A 26,769-nucleotide genomic window follows, 5' to 3' on the forward strand; every position below is an offset into this window, starting at 1 on the left:
CAAAGTATTACCATTTCAAAATGCAATTCACACATTACATCTGAAATGACTGTCTACTCATTTCATTACAATGATCTAACTATCAATTGATACAACTGCTCAAAATGATAAGTGACTATTGCATTACTCTTAATGCATAGTTTTGTGGAAACTGACAAACAATATTCCATGTTTAGATCATGAAAGTTTCAGGATAACGAGATCCATTGACACCAATTACCGTGGAGCATGAACCAATTGGACTACATTATCTATGGATGTAATATTTCATCATCATTCTTCCTCACTGTCTCTATGGTCCCATGTACTACTTATCCAGACCATGTTTTCAGATTTGACATTATTGTTAGGTACACCTATCTAGTACTGGGTAGGACCCCCTTTTGCCTCCACAACAGCCTGAATTATTCACGGTGTTGTACGTTAAGAGATGCCCTTCTCCACACCACTGTTTTAAACAGCTGTTATTTGATCATTTGTGGCCTTTCTGTTAGCTTGAATGAGTCTGGACATTCTCCTCTGACCTCTCTCATTAACAAGTTGTTTTTGCCCACAGAACTGCCGCTCACTGAATGTGTTTTGTTTATCGCACCATTCTCTGTAAACTCTAGAGACTGTAGTGCATAAAAATCCCAGGAGGGCAGCTGTTTCTGAGATGCTGGAATCACCATGTGTGGCATCAACATTCATACCACGGTCAAAGTTGCTTAGATAACGCATCTTGCCCATTCTAATGTTTGGTCAAACAACATCAAAAGCTCTCTACTCTATATACTCTATATATTGAGTTGCAGGCAGCCACATGATTCGCTGTTTGAATGTAACCTTCCTTGATGAGCTAAAAAGAAAAAGAGGGAAAAAGAGGGAAACGAGGCGGTCTTCTGGTCAGACTCCGGAGACGGGCACACCGTGCACCATTCCCTAGCATTCTTCTTGCCAATGTCCAGTCTCTTGACAACAAGGTTGATGAAATCCGAGCAAGGGTAGCATTCCAGAGGGACATCAGAGATTGTAACGTTCTTTGCTTCACGGAAACGTGGCTTACTGGAGAGACGCTATCCGAGGCGGTGCAGCCAACAGGTTTCTCCACGCATCGCGCAGACAGAAACAAACATCTTTCTGGTAAGAAGAGGGGCGGGGGCGTATGCCTTATGACTAACGTGACATGGTGTGATGAAAGAAACATACAGGAACTCAAATCCTTCTGTTCACCTGATTTAGAATTCCTCACAATCAAATGTAGACCGCATTATCTACCAAGAGAATTCTCTTCGATTATAATCACAGCCGTATATATCCCCCCCCAAGCAGACACATCGTTGGCTCTGAATGAACTTTATTTGACTCTTTGCAAACTGGAAACCATTTATCCGGAGGCTGCATTCATTGTAGCTGGGGATTTTAACAAGGCTAATCTGAAAACAAGACTCCCTAAATTTTATCAGCATATCGATTGCGCAACCAGGGGTGGAAAGACCTTGGATCATTGTTACTCTAACTTCCGCGACGCATATAAGGCCCTGCCCCGCCCCCCTTTCGGAAAAGCTGACCACGACTCCATTTTGTTGATCCCTGCCTACAGACAGAAACTAAAACAAGAGGCTCCCACGCTGAGGTCTGTCCAACGTTGGTCCGACCAAGCTGACTCCACACTCCAAGACTGCTTCCATCACGTGGACTGGGACATGTTTCGTATTGCGTCAGACAACAACATTGACGAATACGCTGATTCGGTGTGCGAGTTCATTAGAACGTGCGTTGAAGATGTCGTTCCCATAGCAACGATTAAAACATTCCCTAACCAGAAACCGTGGATTGATGGCAGCATTCGCGTGAAACTGAAAGCGCGAACCACTGCTTTTAATCAGGGCAAGGTGTCTGGTAACATGACCGAATACAAACAATGCAGCTATTCCCTCCGCAAGGCTATCAAACAAGCTAAGTGTCAGTACAGAGACAAAGTAGAATCTCAATTCAACGGCTCAGACACAAGAGGCATGTGGCAGGGTCTACAGTCAATCACGGACTACAGGAAGAAATCCAGCCCAGTCACGGACCAGGATGTCCTGCTCCCAGGCAGACTAAATAACTTTTTTGCCCGCTTTGAGGACAATACAGTGCCACTGACACGGCCTGCAACGAAAACATGCGGTCTCTCCTTCACTGCAGCCGAGGTGAGTAAGACATTTAAACGTGTTAACCCTCGCAGGGCTGCAGGCCCAGACGGCATCCCCAGCCGCGCCCTCAGAGCATGCGCAGACCAGCTGGCCGGTGTGTTTACGGACATATTCAATCAATCCCTATACCAGTCTGCTGTTCCCACATGCTTCAAGAGGGCCACCATTGTTCCTGTTCCCAAGAAAGCTAAGGTAACTGAGCTAAACGACTACCACTACCACTTCCGTCATCATGAAGTGCTTTGAGAGACTAGTCAAGGACCATATCACCTCCACCCTACCTGACACCCTAGACCCACTCCAATTTGCTTACCGCCCAAATAGGTCCACAGACGATGCAATCTCAACCACACTGCACACTGCCCTAACCCATCTGGACAAGAGGAATACCTATGTGAGAATGCTGTTCATCGACTACAGCTCGGCATTCAACACCATAGTACCCTCCAAGCTCGTCATTAAGCTCGAGACCCTGGGTCTCGACCCCGCCCTGTGCAACTGGGTACTGGACTTCCTGACGGGCCGCCCCCAGGTGGTGAGGGTAGGCAACAACATCTCCTCCCCGCTGATCCTCAACACTGGGGCCCCACAAGGGTGCGTTCTGAGCCCTCTCCTGTACTCCCTGTTCACCCACGACTGCGTGGCCACGCACGCCTCCAACTCAATCATCAAGTTTGCGGACGACACAACAGTGGTAGGCTTGATTACCAACAACGACGAGACGGCCTACAGGGAGGAGGTGAGGGCCCTCGGAGTGTGGTGTCAGGAAAATAACCTCACACTCAACGTCAACAAAACTAAGGAGATGATTGTGGACTTCAGGAAACAGCAGAGGGAACACCCCCCTATCCACATCGATGGAACAGTAGTGGAGAGGGTAGCAAGTTTTAAGTTCCTCGGCATACACATCACAGACAAACTGAATTGGTCCACTCACACAGACAGCATTGTGAAGAAGGCGCAGCAGCGCCTCTTCAACCTCAGGAGGCTGAAGAAATTTGGCTTGTCACCAAAAGCACTCACAAACTTCTACAGATGCACAATCGAGAGCATCCTGGCGGGCTGTATCACCGCCTGGTACGGCAACTGCTCCGCCCTCAACCGTAAGGCTCTCCAGAGGGTGATGAGGTCTGCACAACGCATCACCGGGGGCAAACTACCTGCCCTCCAGGACACCTACACCACCCGATGTCACAGGAAGGCCATAAAGATCATCAAGGACATCAACCACCCAAGCCACTGCCTGTTCACCCCGCTATCATCCAGAAGGCGAGGTCAGTAAAGGTGCATCAAAGCTGGGACCGAGAGACTGAAAAACAGCTTCTATCTCAAGGCCATCAGACTGTTAAATAGCCACCACTAACATTGAGTGGCTGCTGCCAACACACTGACACTGACTCAACTCCAGCCACTATAATAATGGGAATTGATGGGAAATTATGTAAATATATCACTAGCCACTTTAAACAATGCTACCTTATATAATGTTACTTACCCTACATTATTCATCTCATATGCATACGTATATACTGTACTCTATATCATCGACTGTATCCTTATGTAATACATGTATCACTAGCCACTTTACCTATGCCACTTTGTTTACATACTCATCTCATATGTATATACTGTACTCGATACCATCTACTGTATCTTGCCTATGCTGCTCTGTACCATCACTCATTCATATATCCTTATGTACATATTCTTTATCCCCTCACACTGTGTACAAGACAGTAGTTTTGGAATTGTTAGTTAGATTACTTGTTGGTTATTACTGCATTGTCGGAACTAGAAGCACAAGCATTTCGCTACACTCGCATTAACATCTGCTAACCATGTGTATGTGACAAATAAAATTTGATTTGATTTGATTTGATTTAATTCAAGTCTGTAGAGCTGATGGCATGACCTATGTCATTGTGTGGGATAATGTCAGGTTCCACCATGCTCAAATGGTGCAAGCATGGTTTCAGGCCCATCCACAATTTTACCACCCTGTACTTACCCCCAAACTCTCCTTTCTCCACATGGAGGTGGAAGATAGGCGCCCTCACGGACAAGCCGCCCTTCTCCAGGCAATGGATGACGCATGCAATGACATCACGGCAGACCCGTGTCAGGCCTGGATTCGCCATGCCCGAAGATTATTCCCAAGATGTTTGGCTAATGAAAACATCCATTGTGATGTGGATGAGAACCTGTGATCAAATCCACAAGACAGGGTTGATGGAAATATAGAAGTACAGTAATCAATCTTTTGATTTTCTTTTTACAGTAAACCAGGTGAGGAACACTGTAGTGACGTTTTACAGTAAGCCAGGTGAGGAACACTGCAGTGATGTTTTACAGTAAGCCAGGTGAGGAACACTGCAGTGATGTTTTACAGTAAGCCAGGTGAGGAACACTGCAGTGATGATTTACAGTAAGCCAGGTGAGGAACACTGCAGTGATGTTTTACAGTAAGCCAGGTGAGGAACACTGCAGTGATGTTTTACAGTAAGCCAGGTGAGGAACACTGCAGTGATGTTTTACAGTAAGCCAGGTGAGGAACACTGCAGTGATGATTTACAGTAAGCCAGGTGAGGAACACTGCAGTGATGTTTTACAGTAAGCCAGGTGAGGAACACTGCAGTGATGTTTTACAGTAAGCCAGGTGAGGAACACTGCAGTGATGATTTACAGTAAGCCAGGTGAGGAACACTGCAGTGATGTTTTACAGTAAGCCAGGTGAGGAACACTGCAGTGATGATTTACAGTAAGCCAGGTGAGGAACACTGCAGTGATGTTTTACAGTAAGCCAGGTGAGGAACACTGCAGTGATGATTTACAGTAAGCCAGGTGAGGAACACTGCAGTGATGATTTACAGTAAGCCAGGTGAGGAACACTGCAGTGATGATTTACAGTAAGCCAGGTGAGGAACACTGCAGTGATGATTTACAGTAAGCCAGGTGAGGAACACTGCAGTGATGTTTTACAGTAAGCCAGGTGAGGAACACTGCAGTGATGATTTACAGTAAGCCAGGTGAGGAACACTGCAGTGATGATTTACAGAAAGCCAGGTGAGGAACACTGCAGTGATGTTTTACAGTAAGCCAGGTGAGGAACACTGCAGTGATGATTTACAGTAAGCCGGGTGAGGAACACTCCAGTGATGTTTTACAGTAAGCCAGGTGAGGAACACTGCAGTTGACCTTCAACTGTTTTTCTTTTTTTGTTGCTAATTATTTTTGCTTTGATTCAAAGAAACCTATGTTGTGATTTTATTGTATTTCATCAATACATGTCATATCTTGTTCAATGATTCCACTGTGCCTATAGTATTATCTTTACTAGTTATTTTACAGTGATGTATTTACGTGTAGTAGCATAATGAAACATGTATCACATATGTTGTACTACAATATTTAATGATTGTACGAACAACTACACAGTGAAACTATCGGTATCTTGTGTGTGGGTGATCTAAATGAATGTTCCTATGGTATTTCATGACAAATGAGTTATTAGAACCAATGACTCTGCAAGTGCAAGGTTTCTTTAAAGATATGAATGCACAATACAATGTTTTGAACATTGGACAGCCTGTATGACAAGTGATGACCGTTTTGAGTTTTGTGTCTGAAATTAGTGCCAAGTCATTGTTAAAAACTGTAACTACTGACCCTGGAACTGACCCTGCATATAGCTTACTTACTTTCTCGTGTTCTTCTTATTTCTATTTCTCGTGTGTTTTTGTTCTCCTTTACTTTATTTTATAGTATAATATATTTAATACTGATATGGATTACTGCATTGGTTGGGAAGAAGCTTGCAAGAAAGGCACTTCACAGTTCTTGTGCACATGACAATAAAACTTGAAACTTGAAACTTTGTCCAAAGTTTCCTGTCAATCTCATTCAATCTTCTTCAACAACATACAGTACATATACAGTACATGTCTGATTAATTATTTTTGGGTCATAATTTCTCACTGTTTCAATATTCATAATGTAAAAAATAATGAAAATATTTGTTATATCAAAGGCATCCATCAGAATTCAGTAGTCAACTGCTACCTACAAATTAAGAAAGAGTCAACTTCAAATGTTAACATTTTCAGACACAATGAGAGATAACACTTGACTTAATTTTTTGTTCTTATTTTCTTTAGGTTTCACCATGGAGAGCGGAATCCTTATCTGGTCTCTCCTGTTGTTCTTTACCCTGACTACCCTCTATTCATACCCTAATAAAACCCTCAACTCAATCCAAGATCTAAAGGACTTAGATTTTGATTATCCCATCCCCCCACCTTGGCTCAGTTTGCTCAACTGGCTCACCAGCAACATCAACTACATAGACAACAACAACTACATAGACAACAACAACATCAACTACATAGACAACAACGACATCATGAATCTCAATTTTGATCCAACCAGAGGAGACTATGGCTCTCCTTATTATGGAAACATAGAAGAGGTGTTTCCTTCTCTTTCTAAGAACACCGGACCATACTACTCCCTGAGAAATTTCAAATTTGAAAACTCCCAGATTATGTCACTATAACATTTTACCATTCAGAGGGACCTGCTGAGAGGTTACATAACAAATGATGCAGGCTCATCCTCAGAGTCAGAGAAAGAGTGATCAGAATACATTGATGTTCATCACAGTAGATCAGGTCTACCTCACTCGGCACTATCCACCCAACTGGGGGAGAGGTTCTGCGTACAACCCAGATAACACCTACCGCATCACCCCCCAACCTCCTGAGAGAGATCCAGAAGTTCCAGACCCTCTCAGCGACTGATATCCAAAACTAATACGGCATACATATAGACCCAACATATCAAATCCAAGACCCCTTGAAGAGATTAATATTGTTTCTCAATATTATTTATCATTTAAAAAATATATTGTCAGTAAGTGCTATTTTAATCCTGGGCAATGCCGTCGCCGTGCAGTGAGTAATGAAGAGTGTGATGATTTGAAGATTAAGCTGGAGGTAAAGACCACAAGTGAAGGGACAGCCAGGATCAGCTGGGATGACATCCCTAAGAAGCACTTGAACCGGGATGTGTTTGTGGTGATTTATCAGAACAAGGACAGTGAGATCCAGCTAGCCAACACCAAGATAATCGAGGCCTCTGGGAACTTCAACACCACTGAAGCGCTGAACCCCGGCCTGCAGGTCAGGCTTCACAAGAGCAAAACCAACTGGTAGAGACTGCAAATTGCCGGGGAGGAGCTCTGGAGAGGTCTTGAGTTTCACGACACCAACAGGGAGATTCCTGTTGACATAAGAGGTTATGACGCAAGTCTGCAGCTCTATGTTAAAGACAGCAAGGCCAGCGCTCGACTGTACGTCAGGAACTCTTTCACTGACTAGATGGATGTGTTTAAGAGCTCCTGGGTTGGTTTCTACTCCAATGGAAACACAGGCACCTCAAGTGTTATACGAAGCAGTGTATTTCTCCAAGGAAACCCGCTCGGACATACCAGAGTATGATGTGTATGTGTATCAGTCTAGTATGGCCATATCTCCTGGTGTCCATGCTAGATTCATACTCTGGAGAAAATCTGGAGGAAAAGCCCGTACCTCAGACTGGGAAATACAGAGACCTGCCATTATAAATGTTAATATAAACGGTTACGACGCCAGTCTGCAACTATTTGTTAGAGAAGGCTATGCCTGCGCTCGCCTGTACATCAAGAAGTCCTTCAGTGATTGGATGGATGTGTTTCAGAACTCCTGGGCTGGCTTCTACTCCAACGAAAATAAAGCCACCCGGGATACCAAGCAGTGGCAATGTACCGAGTATTTCTCCAAGGAAATTCAGTCTGACATACCAGACTATGATGCTTATGTATACCAGTCTCATCGAGCCATGTCTCCTGGTGTCCAGGCTAGATTCATACTGGATGACAATGAAATGGCCCGTACTCTACCCCGGGAAATACAGAGACCTGCTGATAGTAAGTCTCCTGTTGATATAAACGGTTAGGATGCCCTTCTGCAGCTCTTCGTTAAAGACAACAAGGCCAGTGCTCGCCTGTACATCAAGAAGTCCTTCTCTGACTGGGAGAGTAAGTTTTACTACCCCTGGGTTGGTTTCTACTCCAACGAAAATAAAGCCAACACGGAGTATGATAACAATAGGTGGCAATGTACCAATATATTCTTCAAGGAAATTCAGTCTGACATACCAGACTATGATGCTTATGTATACCAGTTTGGTAGGACCATGTCTCCTGGTGTCCAGGCCAGATTCCTACTGTCTAACAAGATTAAAAAGGCCCGTACTCTACCTTGGAAGAATTAGGACTCGATTCAATCTGTATAGCTGAAGTTCAGCGCTAATGCGCAATATATACTCAAAGGTAATTTGCGATTGAGCCCACATATGCAGCATTTACCGTGAATGCCGTCTCCGCGAACAGAACGTTGCTTTAAAATGTTTTTTTTTGCGCATTAGCGCTTACTTCAGTGATACATGATTGAATAGAATTTACAGTGCATCCGGAAAGTATTCAGAACCCTTGACTTTTTCAACATTTTGTTACGTTACATTCTTATTCTAAATTGGATTCAATCGTTTTTTCCCCCCATCAGTCTACACACAATACCCCATAATGACAAGGCAAAAACAGGTCTTTAGGCATTTTTGCAAATGTATTAAAAATAAAAAACTGAAATATAACATTTACATAAGTATTCAGACCTTTTACTCAAATCAAATCAAACTTGATTTGCCACATGCACCGAATACAACAAGTGTAGACTTTACCGTGAAATGCTTACTTACCTTAACCAACAGTGCAGTTCAAGAAGAACAAAATATTTACCAAGTAGGCTAAAAGAAAAAGTAATAATAAAAAGTAACAATAAGAATAACAATAATGAGGCTATATACAGGGGGCTCCAGTACCGAGTCAGTGTGCAGGGGTACAGGCTAGTTGAAGTAATCTGTACATGAAGGTGGGGGCGAAGTGACTATGCATAGGTAAAAAAGAAACAGCGAGTAGCAGCATTGTACAAGGGGGGTGTCAATGTAAATTGTCTGGAGGTGATTTTTATGAATTGTTCAGCAGACTAATGGCTTGGGGGTAGAAGCTATTGAGGAGCCTTTTGGTCCTAGACTTGGCACTCCAGGACCGCTTGCCGTGCGGTAGCAGAGAAAACAGTCTATAACTTGGGTGACTGGAGTCTCTGACAATTTTCTGGGCTTTCTTCTAAGTACTTTGTTCTAGCACCTTTAGCAGCAATTACAGTCTTCTTGGGTATGACGCTATAAGTTTGGCACACCTGTATTTGGGGAGTTTCTCCCATTCGTCTTTGCAGATCCTCTCAAGCTCTGTCAGGTTGGATGAGGAGTATCGACTGCACAGCTATTTTCAGGTCTCTCCAGAGATGTTTGATCGGGTTCAAGTTTACTCCTGTGTTGTCTTGGCTATATGCTTAGGGTAGTTGTCCTGTTGGAAGGTGAATCTTAGCCCCAGTCCGAGGTCCTGAGTGCTCTGGAGCAGGTTTTCATCAAGGATCTTTCTGTACTTTGCTCTGTTCATCTTTCCCTCAATGCTGATTAGTCTCCCAGTCCCTGTCACTGAAAAACAGTCATGCCCACAGCATGATGTTGCCATCACCATGCTTCACTGTAGGGATAGTATCAGGTTTCCTCCAGACGTGACACTTGGCCTTCAGGCCAAAGAGTTCAATCTTGGTTTCATCAGACCAGAGAAGCTTGTTTCTCATGGTCTGAGAGTCCTTTAGGTGCATGTTCCTTTTACTGATAAATGGCTTCCATTTGGCCACTCTACCATAAAGACCTGATTGGTGGAGTGCTGCAGTAATGGTTGTCCTTCTGGAAGGTTCTCCCATCTCCACAGAGGAATTCTGCAGCTCTGTCAGAGTGACTATCGGGTTCTTGGCCACATCCCTGACCAAGGCCCTTCTCCCCCGATTGCTCAGTTTGGCCAGGCGGCCAGCTCTAGGAAGAGTCTTGGTGGTACCAAACTTCTTCTATTTGAGAATGATAGAAGCCACTGTGTTCTTTGGTACCTTCAATGCTGCAGACATTTTTGGGTACCCTTCACCAGATCTGTGCCTCGAAACAATCCTGTCTCGGAGCTCACCGGACAATTCCTTCAACCTCATGACTTGGTTTTTGCTCTGACATGCACTGTTTTTAAAAACATGTTTTCACTTTGTCATTATGGGGTATTGTGTATAGATTGAAGAGGGAAAAAAACATATTTAGTCCATTTTAGAATAAGGCTGTAACGTAAAAAAAATGTGGGAAAAGTCAAGGGGTCTGAATACTTTCTGAATGCACTGTATATTGTGCATTAGCTTTTACTTCAGCGATACATGATTGAATAAAGCTCTTAGAGGAGTAGCTTAGTGAGAGAGTTGAGCTGTAGACAGAGAATCAACAGATCTCTAAACCAGTTCCCAACTGGCTCGTTCAAACCCTCTCCTCTTTCCTGTAACGTTTTCATTTCTACATTTTCAACAACAACAAACATTTAAGCATTAGAATGATTAGAACTTGGTCTTTTTTTAAAGTAACTTATCTATTCAGAATGTGCAAGTGTGTGAGAAATGTATGCTTGCTACAAGGACAATAAGTCCTTTGCAGTAATCGCAGATTATCCTTGTATAACTTTTTAAAATCCTTTAATAGATTTATTTAATTTTTTATGTTTTTCAATCTCAGCACTACATGTGTTTTACCCTCATTATAATCATATTGCAATAACTGTTTATCTGATGTTAATTTGAATTTGGAGCATATTTGTATTAAATCTTAATATCACTTCAGTATCATTTGTGGTTGATGTGTTATTAATCTGTTCATTATTCAACAGATCAGTATAATTTATATTCATTTTATTTAAAAAAGTATAAAATGTTTAATGGATTTCATCCTTTGAAAAGTGAGGCGAGCGAGTGAATACAAAATTATAAGTAGACCCTCTTGTTAAAATAGTATAACAACCTTAGTTCAGCACCGAGACATTAATCAAGAGATTTTAGCCACCTGGGAAAGCATAGTTCAGCAATAATCAAGAGGTCGTTTTTTTGCAATTATCATTACATTTTCATGTACAACTTTTCAGATGTTTTTTGTAAAGTGAAGAATGGCTTCCATTTAAAAAAAATGCAATAACATTTCACCTTATCAACCTTTGCTTCACTTTCTCATTCAAACTGGGGAATCAGGACCAAATATCTCTTTTCGCATATAGCTAGAAAGAAGTAAAGAAGTCAATTGTCCTTTAACATACAGCGTAAAAGCATGTGCATGCATTTCTTTGCCTTGCCCGATGTTATCTCAGTTATGTAGAATACAATAAAAATAATAAAATATTAAAGACAATAAACTAGAACCTTATAAATCCTTATATGTCCCCCACCTGCTTCTCCTACTCCAGCTTCACAGAGGAGATGAAGAAAGTCTTCGACCCCAGAGGAGAGGCAGCTGCGAATTAGCGTTAAGAGCTGCCTATACTGTGGCCAGGTTGGTCACTTTGTATCCACTTGTTCCCTTCGTCCAGCAAAAGAGGATGCTCAGCAGCAGTGGGGGATATACAGTTGAGCCAAATCGCCTGCCAATCTTCCCCCAGACCCCTGTTTGAAGGAAACCTTGTGTGGCAGAGCCAGGCTTTTCCTCTGTCTGCTCTCATCAAGTCGGGCGCCGACGAGGGCTTCCTGGAGCGCGATGTTATTACTCAGTTGGGCCTGGACACCGTCCCAGTCAATTCACACCCCGATGCCAATGCTCTCAACGGACAACTCCTTGCCTGTGTCTGTGAGAGAACCGTCCGTGTCATCCTGCTTCTCTCTGAAAACCACCAGGAAAAAATCAGTTTCCACATAATCGTCCTCACTCTCCCCTGGTTCTTGGCCATCCATGGTTAAAAATACAACCCACAGACTGATAGGACCGCCGGAAAGGCTCATTTTGTCACTCTAATTGTCTAAATTCTGCCTGGCCCCTGCCTTGTCTGTGCCCCAGTTCATTCCAGAACCTCCGGACCTGTCATCAGTTCCTCCCGAGTATCACGATCTAGCTCCTGTGTTCAGCAAGCACCACGCCCTGTCACTGCCGCCTCATCGGCTGTGCGTCTGCACCATTGACCTCCAGCCTGGAGCTCTCTCCCCTGTAGCCGGTTATTTAACCTCTCTCACCCCGAGAAGGAGGCTATGGAGAGGTATATCCACAATTCTCTGGCTACAGGACTTATCAAGCCTTCTTCCTCCCCGGTGGGTGCTGGGTTTTTCTTTGTGAAGAAGGATGGGTCACTGAGGCCGTGCATAGACTTCCGTGGGCTGCATAATATCACAGTAAAGAACAAGTACCCCTTGCCACTCATCAGCACTGCTTTTTCCCCCCTCCATGGTGCCAAACTCAAGCTCCGGAATGCCTACCATATTGTCCGCATCAGAGAGGGTGACAAGAGGAAGACAGCGTTCAACACACCACTTGGTCACTTTGAGTATTTGGTCATGCCTTGTTGTCTTACTAACACCCCTGCTGTTTTCCAGAATCTAGTCAATGATGTGCTGAGGGATGTGATTGGATGCTTCGTTTTTGTCTATTTAGATGACATCCTGATTTTTTTTCCAAAGACCCTGAGGCTCACCAGCAACAATTTTGCCAAGTTCTTCAATGGCTGTTGGAGAATAAGCTTTTTGTTAAAGTTGAAAAATGTGAGTTCCATGCTACCTCTGTGTCTTTCCTGGGTTATATTATTGTACAGGGACAGTTACGTATGGACGACGCCAAGGTCATGGCAGTCACAGAGTGGCCTGCTCCCTCCAACTTGAAGCAGCTACACCGTTTCTTGGGGTTTGCACATTTTTACAGACGTTTCATTCACAACTACAGCTGTCTGGCAGCACCTCTAACCACTCTCACCTCCACCTCCAATCCGTTCCACTGGACCCCTGAGGGAGAGGCAGCATTCCTGGATCTCAAGCGTCACTTCACTTCCACCCGGTCCTCACTCAGCCCGACCCAGAACTCCAGTTCATTGTGGAGGTGGAAGCCTCTGACACCGGGGTAGGTGATGTTCTGTCTCAACATTCCCTCTCTGATCAGAAGGTCCACCCATGTGCATTCTTTTCCCGTAAGCTCTCACCTGCAGAAAGGAATTCTGACATTGGAAACCGGGAACTCCTGGCAGTTAAGCTGGCTCTTGAGGAATGGTATCACTGGCTGGATGGCTCTGTACCCCCCTTCATCGTGTGGACTGACATCCAGACTGTACATCCAGACTGAACTCCTGGCAAGCCAGGTGGGCCTTGTTCTTCGGAAGATTCAATTTCATACTCACTTAGTGCTCCGGTTCGAGGAATACCAAGCCTGATGCCCTCTCCCGCCAGTTCACCACCGGCAACATGGGTACCGAGCCAGAATCCATTGTGCCATCCACGTGCATCGCTTTCGCCTGAGAGATCGCGTCCCATATCGGCCAGGCTCAGCAGAACCAGCCTGACCCGGGTAACAGTCCTAGTAATGCTCTGTTTGTTCCAGATTGTGTTCGCTCTGATGTTCTTCACCTCACCTGTCACCCTGGTATGAACCGGATCCTCGCCTTCCTGCGTCAGCGCTTTTGGTGACCCACAATGGTGAGATGTCCGGGAGTTTGTCTCAGCCTACTCGGTATGTGCCCGGAACAAAACCTTCACTAAACCCCTTCCGTGCTGCTTCGCCCTCTTCCCATACCCAGTCGCCCCTGGTCACACAGAGCTCTGGACTTCATCACTGGCCTTCCCCATCTAACAGTAACCCTGTCATCCTTACCATTATTGACAGATTTTCCAAAGCGGCTCACTTAATTCCCCTCTCCAAGCTCCCGTCCTCCAGGGAAACTGCGGACCTGCTAGTATCCCATGTGTTTCGTCTGCATGGCATTCCCACTGACATCGTTTCCGACAGGGGACCCCAGTTTACCTTCCAGGTATGGAGATCCTTCTGTTCAGCTCTTGGTATCAATGTCAGTCTTTCTTCTGGATATCACCCCCAGACCAACGGCCAGACCGAACGGGCCAACCAGGAGATGGAGACTGCCCTACGCTGCGTGAGTTCTGCTAACCCATCCTCCTGGAGTGCTCAGCTACCCTGGGTTAAACATGCCCACAACACCCTCACCAACGCCTCGTCAGGTATGTCACCTTTCGAATGTGCTCTGGGTTACCAACCCTCCTTGTTCCCTGCTGAAGAGGTCGAGGTTACGGTCCCCTCTGTCCAGGACCATCTGCGCCATTGTCATCGTACCTGGAGGAAGGCCCGGGCTGCCCTTCTTCATGCCCCCGACAGGACCCAGTCCAAAACCAATTGTCACCGGGCCTCAGCTCCAGTCTACACCCCAGGTCAAAAGGTATGGCTCTCTTCGAAGGGCCTTTTTCGAACTTTCACTCCCGATTCATTGGTCCCTTTGAAATTGACCATGTTATTAACCCCTCTGCTTTGCGCCTGAAAACCCCAGCCTCTCTCAGGATCCACCTTACCTTCCATGAATCCCTGATGAAACCTGTCTGCTCCAGCCCCGTCTCCTCCTGCAGCAGCTCCGCCACCCCCCGGATCGTCGATAACCATCCTGCATACACCGCCCAGCAGCTTCTGGACGTGCGCCATTAGGTTATGGCTGGCAGTACCTGGTGGACTGGGAGGGATACAGGCCTGAGAGCGCTGCTGCGTGCCCCGCTGTCACATTCTGGAGCCTTACGTGATTTCCATACCCTACTGCCCCCACTCCCCCAGTGCTCTCATTTTCTCTCTCCCCCTCTCTCTCTGTGCATGTGATTGTGTGAGGAGTCTGCATTTCTAGCTGTTTGTTCCTGCATAGATTTGGTTATCCTGTTGTGCCCGTTTTCCCTGGCCTCACGCTGCTTTTTCTCTCCGCTACAGTCTGTTCTGACTCTGGTCACTGTCTCCAGTCACTCATCTCCTCAGGCCTGCTTCCCTGCCCTGGATCCCCGCTCTACTCCTTCATTGAATTCCGCTCCAGACCTGCTTACCCGGTTCCTAATCTCATTGCCCCCAGCCTCAGCCTCAGTCCGGATTCCCTACTACAAAAAGTTTCATGACATTCAGAGATTGTCAAGCCAAGCCTTTGATACTGGAGAAATCTGTAAGGTAGGGAGGGATGCATTTTCTGTTTGTCATGAGCTCGTCTATGGTGGCCGGCAAACCCTCAACCTTCTGGGCCGTAGCCCTGCGTGGCATCGACTGTGCCACAAAAGCATGCTGAAGTGGCAAAGTAAATCTCAATGTTTATAAAAACAGGGTCACCACAGTTATTGTTATGATCGTAAACATTATTTTTAGTTAATTCTATGAGGGGGAGGGTGTTCCATGTATTTTACAGTACAAGGGGAGGGTCATGTGAAAATATTTGTAACCTTGGGGAGGGGGTATCTCAAATGAGTGGGTAATTATTTAATGCATGAATCTAAGCTGATGTCCTCGAGATTTGTCCTTAAAGCTTTTCGAAATATGATATTTCTCAATTCATAGATTTTGGGGTTTGGCAAGGTCCGTCCCCTGCCTTTGTCCTGAATAGTGTACTTAATGCACCTGCAATAAAACTGCATCACCCAGTCATCAAACCCATCAATTCGTCTAACATTTCATCTGCTCAGATAAAGCTGCAGATCAGTGTTGATCTATGTTCCAGAGAAATGGGTAGGAATTTTGGTAAAAACATGAGCTTCAGATCCCCCAAAAAGGCTAGACATGCAAACAAATGCACATAGAAAACATGAATTGATGATTTTTTTATTATTGTATGTAGTTGTTTTTTCACACAGCATTGTACATTTCTCACTCTTAATGAAGAACCACACAGAGCTCACACCTGATTGTAAACCAATTTCACCAGCTAGGAATCGGGCCAGACTGAACTCATGGCCAAGGAGGTGGATGGATGGTGACACAGGTAGGGGTGATCAGTGCACTGTGTGGCTTAAAACAGCGCTGATGGCTGGGACATTTTGGCATTCCTGAACTCTCTGAAGTTCTAGAAAAACTCGTTATTAAAACAAGGATTAATGTTTCTGCTAATCCAGTGGCTGTTTCATGTTCAACTCAGACCACCTAGAGTCCTTCGTTCCTCGCTCCAACTGAAGTATTCATAGGCACTTCAGTGCAATGCGCTTTACTATGTTACATGTATAATTTCTAAGTCTTTCACTGGCCTCAGCCATAAATAACGGGTCCATTTTCTAAATGTCAACCATTTTGATACTAATGGACAGAGCCCAAAACTGTTCTAGAAGGCTGGCAGAGAGGCAGGCAACTGCTCAAGTTGAATGTATTAACCAGCCTGCCAACTGAGGATCACGTTCAAGAAGTGGTCTTACACCGTTTCCACAGAGTGCAACAACTCTCAGGAGTGGTGTGATTCAGACCGCTAATCCTATTTCACACGACTGAGATGGGCTTGGTGGCATTGGCTGAGTAAATGAGCAGTTTGATTCTAATGTGGAACATGATGATCATCATATACCCGACTTAAAATGACCATCAACATGGACATCAAGGTCAAGCTATGGAGGTGCTGTGTCGTTACTGTTTTATACCTGTGCCAACGCCAGCAACACAAACAGAACACTGCAGAACAACAGGGTTACACTGTTACAGACACAGAGACTGACAGATGCTTGACCATAATCAATGCATATAAACAGTTACAAGAGGAATTACATAAGATCCAATATGGGGTGTAACAGGGAAGACACAACCCTATATGGCACAGTCCAATCTCAAGGATTATAACGACAACAAGAGAAAACAAAACCACACAAATGTATATACATTTTTGGTTTAAAGTATACATACCAACAATAACAAAGACAATCTTTGCACGTATTTGATGGTGCAGTGTTTGTTGTTTCCACATGAAATGAAAAGATGGGCAGAAGTAGTAGTAGACGTAGAGGCATGTTGTCTGTGAGGGGTAGCAGTTGATCGTAACATGGACCTGAGGACAGACAGTGATGGGAATGTACAGTATGTATGGGAGAGTGGCGCTGTCTGTCTGTGAGGAGAAACTGAGGTGAAGGCACATTAAAGCACAGAGGTAGTGCAGTGGAACAGACACTCGCCTCGTAGCCACAGGCACCAAAATACATCTCAGAGGCTTGACGACAACACTAATGCTACTGAGAGCCTTTAGGAGCCATTGCCGTCTTTCTCTCTCTCTCTAAGTCTCTCTGCATCTATGTCGGTCATTCTCCCAAATCCCCCACTCTCTCACTTTCTCATTCCCTCCCTCCCTACCTCTCCCTTTATCCGTGGATTTATTTTAGTACGAAAAAAATATATCAACTCTACATTGGGTATGGTAATAGAACGCAAAATCAGACATCTTTGGATATTATTTAAAGCATTTGGGCCGGGGAGGGAAATATGTGTACAGCTGTACAAACGTTAAAAATTCAGAGTTGGCACGCTCGATAACTCTTGCTGTTTGCTTGTATGGCTTATGCTCATATTTACTTAGGATGTTTCAGTGTGTAAATCAAGGCTTGCCGCTCTCGTATCCTCTCTGGTGCTGTCACTCACTTTGACGATCACTAGCATAATGATCCATTGCCAAGCAGTGAGAAATGACTGCCTATTAAAAAACAACAACAGTCATCATGAACGTCACTGTCCAGATTGGAGAGGGTGTTGGGCTCCACTTATGCCATCTTGCCTGCTTAATTAACACTCAGAATGAAGTCACAGCTACTCCCCCTCACCCTGGTCCCATCCATTCTTAGACACTGGTGGCAGATGATGCAATTATTTATTTATTGACCCTTATTTTACCAGGTAAGGTGGCTCTCCGTAGCCGATGTGAGTAAGACCTTTAAACAGGTCAACATTCACAAGGGTGCAGGGCCAGATGGATTACCAGGACGTGTACTCCCGAGCATACGCTAACCAACTGGCAAGTGTCTTCACTGACATTTTCAATCTATCCCTGTCTGAGTCTGTAATACCAACATGTTTCAAGCAGACCACCACAGTCCTTGTGCCAAAGAACACTAAGGTAACCTGCCTAAATGACTACCGACCCATAGCACTCAAGTCTGTAGCCATGAAGTGCTTTGAAAGGGTGGTCATGGCTCACAAAAGCATTTTCCCAGTGACCCTAGACCCACTCCAATTTGCATACCGCCCCAACAGATGATGCAATCTCTATTGCACTCCATACTACCCTTTCCCACCTGGACAAAAGGAACACCTATGTGAGAATGCTATTCAGTGACTACAGATCAGCGTTCAACACCATAGTACCCTCAAAGCTCCTCACTAATCTTAGGATCCTGGGAATAAACACCTCCCTCTGCAACTGGATCCTGGACTTCCTGACGGGCCGCCCCCGGGTGGTAAGGGTAGGTAACAACACGTCCGCCACGCTGATCCTCAACACGGGGGCCCCTCGGGCGTGGGTGCTCAGTCGCCTCCTGTACTTCCTGTTCACTCATGACTGCACGGCCAGGCACGACTCCAACACCATCATTAAGTTTGCTAATGACACAACTGTGGTAGGCCTGATCACCGACAACGATGAGACAGCCTATAGGGAGGAGGTCAGAGACCTGGCTGTGTGGTGCCAGGACAACAACCTCTCCCTCAACGTGATCAAGACAAAGGAGAGGATTGTGGACTACAGGAAAAGGAGGACCGAGCCCCCATTCTCATTGAAGGGGCTGTAGTGAAGCAGGTTGAGAGCTTCAAGTTCCTTGGTGTCCACATCACTAACAAACTATGATGGTCCAAGCACACCAAGACAGTCGTGAAGAGGGCACTACAAAACCTAATCCCCCTCAGGAGACTGAAAAGATTTGGCATGGGTCCTCAGATCCTCAAAAGGTTCTACAGCTGCACCATCGAGAGCATCCTGACTGGTTGCATCACTGCCTGGTATGGCAACTGCTTGGCCTCTGTCTGCAAGGCACCACAGAGGGTAGTGCTTACGGCCCAGTACATCACTGTGGCCAAGCTACCTGCCATCCAGGACCTCTACATGTATACCAGGCAGTGTCAGAGGAAGGCCCTAAATATTGTCAAAAATTCCAGCCGCCCTAGTCATAGACTGTTCTCTCTGCTACCACACGGCAAGCAGTACCGGAGTGTCAAGTCTAGGTCCAAAAGGCTTATTTACTCATCTAATTTTTACTTAACATATATTTTTATTTAAACTGCATTGCTGGTTATGGGCTTGTAAGTAAGCATTTCACTGTAAGGTTACATTCGGCACGTGACAAATACAATTTGATTTGATGGCATGACATTGGGAATTTAGCCAGGAGACCAGGGTCACACCCCTCCTCTTACAATAAGTGCCATGGGATCTTTATTGACCACAGAGAGTCAGACGTTTTAAAGTCCCATCCAAAAGACAGCACCATATGCAGGGCAGTGTCCCCTTCACAGCCATGGGATATCCTTAGAGGGAAGAGCACCCCCTACTGGTACTTCAACACCTCTTCCAGCAGTATCTTGTCTCCCATCCAGGACCAACCCTGCTTAGTTTCAGAGGCATGCCAGCAGTGGGATGCAGGGTGGTATGCTGTTGGCAGAGGCATCTGTAGCACTGATATGCCCAGTAAATATTTATCTCTTTTAAGCATAATGTATTATCTGTGAGAACATGAGTCTTATCTAACATCTCCCTCATCTCCCTCAATTCCACAGTAAAGTAGGTCCCCCTTTAACCAGCACCAACAGTATTGTACCTACTTCCACTCAGGTGGGAGCTAATTCTCCAAGTTCACAAGAAAATTAGTGATGCAAGAAAAAAAAACATTGACATCAGCAAAAGATTTATCAGGCAGAGAAAGAGAGAGACAGAGAGAGAGAGAGAGAGAGGGAGAGAGAGAGAGAGAGAGAGAGAGAGAGAGAGAGAGAGAGAGAGAGAGAGAGAGAGAGAGAGAGGGAGAGGGAGAGGGAGAGGGAGAGGGAGAGAAAGAGAAAGAGAGAGAGAGAGAGAGAGAGAGAGAGAGAGAGAGAGAGAGAGAGAGAGAGAGAGAGAGAGAGAGAGAGGGAGAGGGAGAGGGAGAGGGAGAGGGAGAGGGAGAGGGAGAGGGAGAGGGAGAGAGAGAGAGAGAGAGAGAGAAAGGCTCAATGTGATGCTCAATGATCAGAGTTGCCAGAGGCTCTATAGTACCCCATCTCCCCACTTTCTCCCTGATCAAACACAGTCAGGAAAAGCATGGCTAAGTGTGATATTGTCTCTCCAAAACTATAACAACACCTAGGGACAGAAAGCATTTGTGAACCTCAGACAGCAGTAAATTGGTTCCTCTCTCCCCTGAGCCCAAACCCAGACGGCCTCAGCACCTGCCTGCTGAGCTATCTGATTTCATGTTTTATTGCTTATTCCGCTTTCCTCGACCGTTGTCATTACTAGAATTTTGTCTCATTGTGCCTGTGGTGGATTTTTCAGACCTCAACTAAGCGGAGAATAAGTGGTGTATGAACTAGAGAGGGGAAACAACGGGCCAGTGGCATCTAGTCTGAAGTGATGAAGAAGGAAGCAAACAAAGGGAGCAACATAGAGATAGGAGGAAGAACTACAAAACAACATCATCCCTCAATCTATCTTTTCTTTAGTTATTGGCTTATGGCAAAGACAACATAGACAAAGTGGCTTACCCAACAACCCTGCTATCCAAGGGAACATAGCATGATGAAATAAGGGAAGATAGCAAAGGAGAGAGAAGATATGAAGATATATCAAAAGGAATGAACTATCATGGTTCCACCAATCATTGGTCATGTTTTCTTTGAGATAGGTGTTGTTACTGGCCTTGGGCGATGTGGGTTCCTCATGAAGAGGGAGAGTGGAGCTGGATGCCCAATCTTGAGGCAGGCACTGGACAGACAGCCACATCGATTCATCCAGACAGACCTTATTAATTCATCCATTTATTTATTTATCTGCACAGCTTGTTCAACTCCATGTGTACTGATGTGAGAGAGAAGAGCTAAGAGATGGGCAGCTAGGACTACTAAAGACCATGAGCAGTCGGAGCAGGAGAGATAGAGATGGGCAGCTAGGACTACTAAAGACCATGAGCAGTCGGAGCAGGAGAGATAGAGATGGGCAGCTAGGACTACTAAAGACCATGAGCAGTCGGAGCAGGAGAGATAGAGATGGGCAGCTAGGACTACTAAAGACCATGAGCAGTCGGAGCAGGAGAGATAGAGATGGGCAGCTAGGACTACTAAAGACCATGAGCAGTCGGAGCAGGAGAGATAGAGATGGGCAGCTAGGACTACTAAAGACCATGAGCAGTCGGAGCAGGAGAGATAGAGATGGGCAGCTAGGACTACTAAAGACCATGAGCAGTCGGAGCAGGAGATATAGAGATGGGCAGCTAGGACTACTAAAGACCATGAGCAGTCGGAGCAGGAGAGATAGAGATGGGCAGCTAGGACTACTAAAGACCATGAGCAGTCGGAGCAGGAGAGATAGAGATGGGCAGCTAGGACTACTAAAGACCATGAGCAGTCGGAGCAGGAGAGATAGATATTGCAGAAAAATAATGATGGAAAGTAACAAAGGAAAACAGAAAGCATGAAATGAATGTCAGACAGAGTGCCATAGGAGAAAGGTGTGAATGTCAGACAGAGTGCCATAGGAGAAAGGTGTGAATGTCAGACAGAGTGCCATAGGAGAAAGGTGTGAATGTCAGACAGAGTGCCATAGGAGAAAGGTGTGAATGTCCATTTCCTCATTGTGGTTGTTCTTCCCTCAGCCTTAAGTCTCCTCATCAGTCTCAGTGCCATAGTGGAGGTGACCCAGTGAATGTGATACTGTAGCTGATCGTAAAAGGGGTAGTAGGGGGGCTCGTTATACCGGACACCACCAGCCCAGCATAGCAGCAGGCAGCAGCAGGGGCAGCATGGGTGCTGTCTGGCTTGCCGCTCCTCTACGGCCTCCTCGGGTCCCGGAGCCCACACTAGACTTCTCCTTCTCAGAATACAGTGGGATAAGATTGAATTCCTGGCTTTCCTCCTCTACCTCCTCTTCCTCGCTGTCCTCCACCTGAAAGACAGAGGGGATGTAATATAATAAGTCATTTGTTATTAAAGTAACTGCCCAGGGAAAATCTGACTTTTAATAGTTCATATTCTGTTAATTCATTTCAAAATAATGCTCATCCTATACTCGTATTTGTGGCCAAAGCATAAATTGGAGAAAAACCACATAAAAAAAACAACAACTCAAACATGTATCTCAAACTAACCATTTAACTAAATGTTTGCTATTTCCTCATAGAACATGTCATCTCCCTGAGGAGGATGAGCTGGCCAATCAGCGCTCTAGAGGATGAGCTGGCCAATCACTAGTCTACTCGCGTTAATATTTTTAACGACCGGTATACGTAGACAACATTCCAACACAGAAAAGCTGCGTTTTAATTCATGGAAATCTGGAAACACTGGGCAGTTAGTTTCAAATAAAGGGAGCAGAACTTGCAGGTAACTACCACATATTGTGCATGCTGTATCTGCTTGGTAGAACTAAATAGTGATAGAAAATTGGATTAGAAAATCAAGCTTGGAAGAAAATAAGATCCATTATTTGCAGTGAGTAGTCATGAGCTTCCTAAAAGACACGAATGGCAACTCAGCATCAAACGAAACATGTTGTACTTAGGTGTTGAATTCAGAATTTAAAAGGTGTCAGCATCTTTTTTTATTAGAAAGAAAGGTGAGAATCTTGGTCATGGTATTGGATCAACCGAGTGAGAAGTGTATTACAAAGGAACATCTTGAACCTGCACTCAGGGGGAGGGAGGCTTACAGCCTCTTCACACTTAATACACTAGTAGAGTAAAAATACCATCGGCTACACATATTACTCAAATGTAAACTTGCGTACTTGCTATGTCTTGAACGCTACCGCCGGAGGACAGTTGCCCCCAATGTCTCATTGAGCCAACACTCCTACAGTATAAATGGTAAAAGCAGAGCAATGTTTTTGAAACAGCAGCAATGTTTAGACAATTTCCTTATTTTTGAGACTTTCATTTGTAACATTGTGTGGTGATTTCAGAGGTGGCAGGTCCTGGAGCGAGCGGTAGGGGGGAAATTGTTTTCCTGGGACCTAGACATTTTCCTGCTCTGTTACTAGGCTAACCTAACTCCGGACCCTAGTTGCAGCATAGGTCATAGTAATAAATCAGCTGTAAAAAAAAAAAAAATTATATGGGCTATGATACGGGCTATGATGGGACCAGATTACTTTTCTAATCAGGTTATATGGTTTTTAATAAACTCCTGGAAAAACTCCTCGTCCAAGAGAGGATGAAAACATTAAAACCCTTTACACAGACAAAAAGACAACAATTGCGATCGGACAAAAACAATCAAAAAACTAACAGGGCTGAGCTGGCTGTATGCAGGGTTGCATCGTTAGGTCTTTGATGGGTAATTAAAAAGACACTCATACAGTATGTCATCACTATTGTGTTGATTGAATTAATCAATCTAATAATTATGACACACCCCTCACTATTGTCATTGGTTGCACAAGCACTCATGACATCACCCTGAAGAAGGCACAGTGATGCCGAAACGTTGGTGATTTACCCAATAAATTACTGGGAGTTTATATATATATATATATGGAGTGTGCGACTCTCTTTGTTTTTTATAGCTTACGATTGATTCATTACAGTCAATAACTTTGAATTAAAAAGGCCTAGGTCACCTAGCCCCCCGAAGTGTGAATATAAACCACATTTGATCAAAATTACGTGGATATATTGAAGCAACATCTCAAGACATCAGTCAGAAAGTTAAAGCTTTGTCGCGAATGGGTCTTACAAATGGGCAATGACCCCAAGCATACTTCCAAAGTTGTGGCAAAATGGCTTAATTTCACTAGGGTAGGGGGCAGCATTTGGAATTTTGGATGAAAAGCATGCCCAAATTAAACTGCCTGCTACTCAGGCCCAGAAGATAGGATATGCATATAAGTAGATTAGTAGATTTATTAGTAGAGTTGGATAGAAAACACTCTAAAGTTTCCAAAACTGTTAATGTCTATGAGTATAACAGAACTGATATGGCAGGCGAAAACCAGAGGAAAATACAACCAGGATGTAACGATCATCGTATAAAGGAGTGGACCAAAACGCAGCGTGGTAAGTGTTCATGATAAATGTAATACTCAAAACACTCAAACAAAATAACAAAGAAGGAAAACCGAAACAGTCCTGTCAGGTGCAGACACTAAACAGAAAACAACTACCCACAAAACCCAAACGAAACAGGACAACTTATATATGATCCCCAATCAGAGTCAACGATAGACAGCTGCCTCTGAGTGGGAACCACACCAACATAGAAATAAAGAACCTAGAATGCCCACCCTAGTCACACCCTGGCCTAACCAAAATAGAGAATAAAAACCTCTCTATGGCCAGGGCGTGACACTGGAAGTACTATTATTTTGAAAGGCTGTTTTTCCATTGAAAGCCTATCCACCATACAAAGACTTAGGATCCAGTTCACGAGCTCTATGGCTTCTTCTACATGTGACCAGTCTTTAGGCATTGTTTCAGGCTTTTACTCTATAAATATTAGGGAGATACAGCACTTTCAATCAGTGGCCAGTGGAAATTTCCAGACATCAGCCATGCGCCTGATCGGGAATGTGCCTTTATTGTTTATCTTTTTCTATTGACAAAGCTTTTGTCTAGTTGAAATATTATTGATTATTTATGACAAAAACAACCGGAGGATTGATTTTAAACACCACTTAGCATGTTTCTACTAACTTTTATTGTACTTTTTAAAAACTTTTCGTCTGGACTTAGTGCACGCGCCTTGAGCATTCAGATTACTGGACAAAACGCGCAAACAAAAAGGAGGTTTTTGGTCCTAAAGAGGGACATTATCGAACAAAACAAACATTTATTGTCGAACATGGAGACCTGGGAGTGCTACCAGATGAAGATCATCAAAGGTAAGTGATTAATTTTCATGCTATTTCTGACTTTTGTGAGCCCTCTCCTTGGCTGGAAAATGGCTGTATGGTTTTCTGTGACTAGGTGCTGACCTAACATAATCGCATGGTGTGCTTTCGCAGTAGAGCCCTTTTGAAATCGGACACTGTGGTTGGATTCACAAGAAGTTTATCTTTAAAATGGTGCATAATACTTGTATGTTTGAGGAATTTTAATTATGGGATCTCTGTTTTGAATTTGGCGCCCTGCAATTTCACTGGCTGTTGTCAAGGTGGGACGCTAGCATCCCACTTGTACCAGAGAGGTTAAGGACAACAAATTCAAGGTATTGGAGTGCCAATCACAAAGCCCTGACCTCAATCCTATAGAAAATTTGTGGCCAGAACTGAAAAAACGTGTGCGAGCAAGGAGGCCTACCAACCTGACTCAGTTATTCCTCTGTCAGGAGGAATGGGCCAAAATTCACCCAACTTATTGTGGGAAGCTTGTGGAAGGCTACCCGAAACGTTTGACCCAAGTTAAACAATTTAAAGACAATGCTAACAAATACTAATTGAGTGTATGCAAACTTCTGACCCACTGGGAAAGTGATGAAAGAAATAAAAGCTGAAATAAATCACTCTACTATTATTCTGACATTTCACATTCTTAAAATAAAGTGGTGATCCTAACTGACCTAAGACAGGGATTTTTTACAAGGATTAAATGTCAGGAATTGTGAAAAACTGAGTTTGAACACCTCGAGGTTAAGGTGTGTGTAAACTTCAGACTTCAACTGTAGCTTAGGCTATAAAAACATCACATTACGTTTCCCTTGGCCAGGCCCAGATAGGATCAGAGTGCCTTGGCTTCTCTCAGCTGCCTGCAGCTGTAGTTGTTAACAGTAGACTACAGTTGATCAGACTGAATCACAGACTAATTGTGCAAGTTGGCAAATCATGAGGTATTTTCTTTTATTTATATTTTTGGTGGCAGGTATGGGCTTCCATATAAAAGAGCTTGTCGTGGTGAATTCACTTATACCCATGTTTTCAGTCAGTTAAGAACAAATTATTTTTTACAATGACGGCCTACCCCGGCCAAACCGTAACCCGGATGTCGCTGGGCCAATTGTGCGCCGCCCTATGGGACTCCCAATCATGGCCGGTTGTGATACAGCCTGGAATCAAACCAGGGTCTGTAGTGACACCTTTAGCAATGAGATGCAGTGCCTTAGACCACTGCACCACTCGAGAGACCCATATTAATCTAAATGAAGCCTGGTTTGTTGTAAGGTAGGCCTACTGTACTTTTCTATTTGTGTGATCAGTCATAATCAATCAATCATTCATTTTTGATAGGCTAACCGTACTTGATGAAGGCTGTCATAGTAACTCTGTGCTTTTGTCTTGAAGTTAAAATGTAAAGAGTGTAGCCTACAGACAACAAAAATAAACCCTTTAATTGTCTGCACATACATGCTTTGAATTGGTGCATTATTGAAGAGTGTATTATGGTTTGGTTGCATTATTCAATAGTGTAATATGTTTTACAAGATAAGTTTCTGTCATTGTTGAATAGTTTGTGCTTACTGGCTAGTGGCTACTGTGATGTTTACAGTCAATTTGAGCTGAATACCA

The 26,769-nt window shown here is 44.4% G+C and overlaps 1 protein-coding gene and 1 non-coding gene across 2 annotated transcripts in view; one reads left to right on the forward strand and one right to left on the reverse strand.

Moving 5' to 3' along the window:
* The window catches only part of LOC118945341 (uncharacterized), a 35,544-nt gene extending 24,560 nt beyond the window's left edge, over window positions 1–10,984 (forward strand). The window contains exons 5-8 of the transcript XR_016493134.1: window positions 6,332–6,965; window positions 7,157–7,354; window positions 7,388–7,505; window positions 7,849–10,984. This is a non-coding gene — a transcript (uncharacterized LOC118945341). The remainder of the gene's footprint in view (window positions 1–6,331; window positions 6,966–7,156; window positions 7,355–7,387; window positions 7,506–7,848) is intronic.
* Window positions 10,985–21,082: 10,098 nt separating this feature from the next.
* The window catches only part of LOC110510101 (GDNF family receptor alpha-4), a 37,136-nt gene continuing 31,449 nt past the window's right edge, over window positions 21,083–26,769 (reverse strand). Inside the window, exon 8 of the mRNA XM_021591432.3 lies at window positions 21,083–22,218. Within this exon, the coding sequence (XP_021447107.2) occupies window positions 22,024–22,218 (195 nt within the window). The 3' untranslated portion in view covers window positions 21,083–22,023. The remainder of the gene's footprint in view (window positions 22,219–26,769) is intronic.

The sequence above is a fragment of the Oncorhynchus mykiss genome, chromosome 29 (genome assembly GCF_057628025.1).
Source record: "Oncorhynchus mykiss isolate SJ-2025 chromosome 29, ASM5762802v1, whole genome shotgun sequence".
In the NCBI taxonomy this organism is placed as follows: Eukaryota; Metazoa; Chordata; class Actinopteri; order Salmoniformes; family Salmonidae; genus Oncorhynchus; species Oncorhynchus mykiss.